Genomic DNA, 1,519 nt, shown 5'->3' with positions numbered 1-1,519 from the left:
GAAGGGACAACAAAGCATTGGAAACTCAAGAGATTGTAGCTTTAATCAGGAACCTTCCCAGATGACGTGTCCCCTTGCCCTGCTGTGGATATGAACCTCTTCCCTGTGCATGGAAATGTCCAGGAGGAGTGACAGAGGAGTTCAGGGAGGAGAGAAGAAGGAAGAAGAAGAGATATGAAAGTTAGGTAGCTCTATGGGTCAAAAATATACAACACTGTGCTGATCCATGGCCATCAGTCCCCTCTGGCTGCCAGGCTGGGACCAGCTGGTGGCCCCACACAGACCTCCTGACCAGGAGGTCACTTCCTCCTCCCAATTTGGGCCATGAGGTGGGCATTGGCAGCAGCCTTTGCCCTCAAGTTCTTGGCTTTGGCAATGTTGAAGAGGATGTTCATGATGTTGGTGGGGACATCAAGGGAGAGAGTGACCTTGGTGCGGCGATCGCTCTTGGCTCGGTTCTGGTAGGTCTTCCCCTTCACCTGAGCTTGGGAGATGTATTTGTAATGGCCTTCCCCTGGGAATGTCCTTTTCCCCATCTCTTCCTCCAGAATCTCATCCCCTTCCTGCTCCTCAGACAGCTCCTCCGGCAATGGGGAGTCGAGGCCACGCTTGGCCACGATGGAGTTATCCTCTGGGAGGTTCTTCTGGGCTTCTCTGAGGGCTGCGTTGAGGCAGCTGAAGATGGAGGCAGCATTGGAGAAGCTGAGGGCATGACTGGTCTTGGCAGCACAGAGGAGGACAAGGAGGAGCAGCAACCTGCTGTGGGACATTGTGGTGGCCTGTTTGGGGGAGAGTGAGGGGAGGGCAGAGATGGGCATGAGCATCCCACATGACCTGGGGCAGAGAACCACCCTCACACATTCCATTCCTCTCCTCCCAGGTCCCTCCCCAGGTCCTGCACTATTGGGTTCCCCTCTCAGGTCCCATCTAGGTCCCATTTAATGGTTAGGACAGGTGGGAAGAAGTTGTCTTTTCCCAGCCCTTTGTTTAGGGGTGCTGTGGGGGAGGTGGGATGTCCAAGATGCTTTGTAGCCTCCATGGAGAGGAGGATTTGGCCATGCCTTTGTTGAAACACAAGTTCCTGCTGCAGCAGAGCTGGTTTCTACCATGGCTACCTCCTTGCCTGGGACAATCTTGTTGTAGTCCCCATGGAGCTCTCTCCACCTCCTTGGGGTAACCATGCACCCAGCTGCTGTAAAGGTGGGTTTTCCTGTCAGCTCCTCCCTGGTCAGCCTGAAGCCACCAGAGATGTTTCTGTGCTCTTTCAAGGCAGCAATTGTCCCTCCACCTGCTCACCCACCTCAGTCCAAAAAGGACATGGAGAGTGGGGTACAGTGCTGGAGGTGTGAGCTGAACCATCCAGTGTGATGGCCCCATGTCCTCACTCCAGCCCTGGCTTTGGGTGCTCTGGGGTTGCTCCATACCCTGTGCTCCATCCTCAGGACCCTCCTCCACCTTGGATGCCCCATCTGATGGCACATCTAGGGCAGAGTCTCCTTCCATGTCCAGCCCTGTTTGG

General features: G+C 55.1%; 1 protein-coding gene across 1 annotated transcript; it reads right to left on the bottom strand.

Moving 5' to 3' along the window:
* Window positions 1-299: 299 nt before the first annotated feature.
* On the bottom strand, window positions 300-770 carry UCN3 (urocortin 3). Its single transcript, XM_009073110.1, has one exon. The coding sequence runs from the start codon at window positions 768-770 to the stop codon at window positions 300-302; it is 471 nt and encodes a 156-aa protein (XP_009071358.1).
* Between the last annotated feature and the right edge of the window lie 749 nt (window positions 771-1,519).

Source organism: Acanthisitta chloris, unplaced genomic scaffold, assembly GCF_000695815.1.
Source record: "Acanthisitta chloris isolate BGI_N310 unplaced genomic scaffold, ASM69581v1 scaffold7184, whole genome shotgun sequence".
NCBI classification, from domain to species: Eukaryota; Metazoa; Chordata; class Aves; order Passeriformes; family Acanthisittidae; genus Acanthisitta; species Acanthisitta chloris.
This window is presented reverse-complemented; position numbering and strand designations above follow the sequence as displayed.

What these genes read in the sequence shown, in the direction of transcription:
- UCN3 (XM_009073110.1), bottom strand. Translation starts at nt 770, where the DNA reads ATGTCCCACAGCAGGTTGCTGCTCCTCCTTGTCCTCCTCTGTGCTGCC.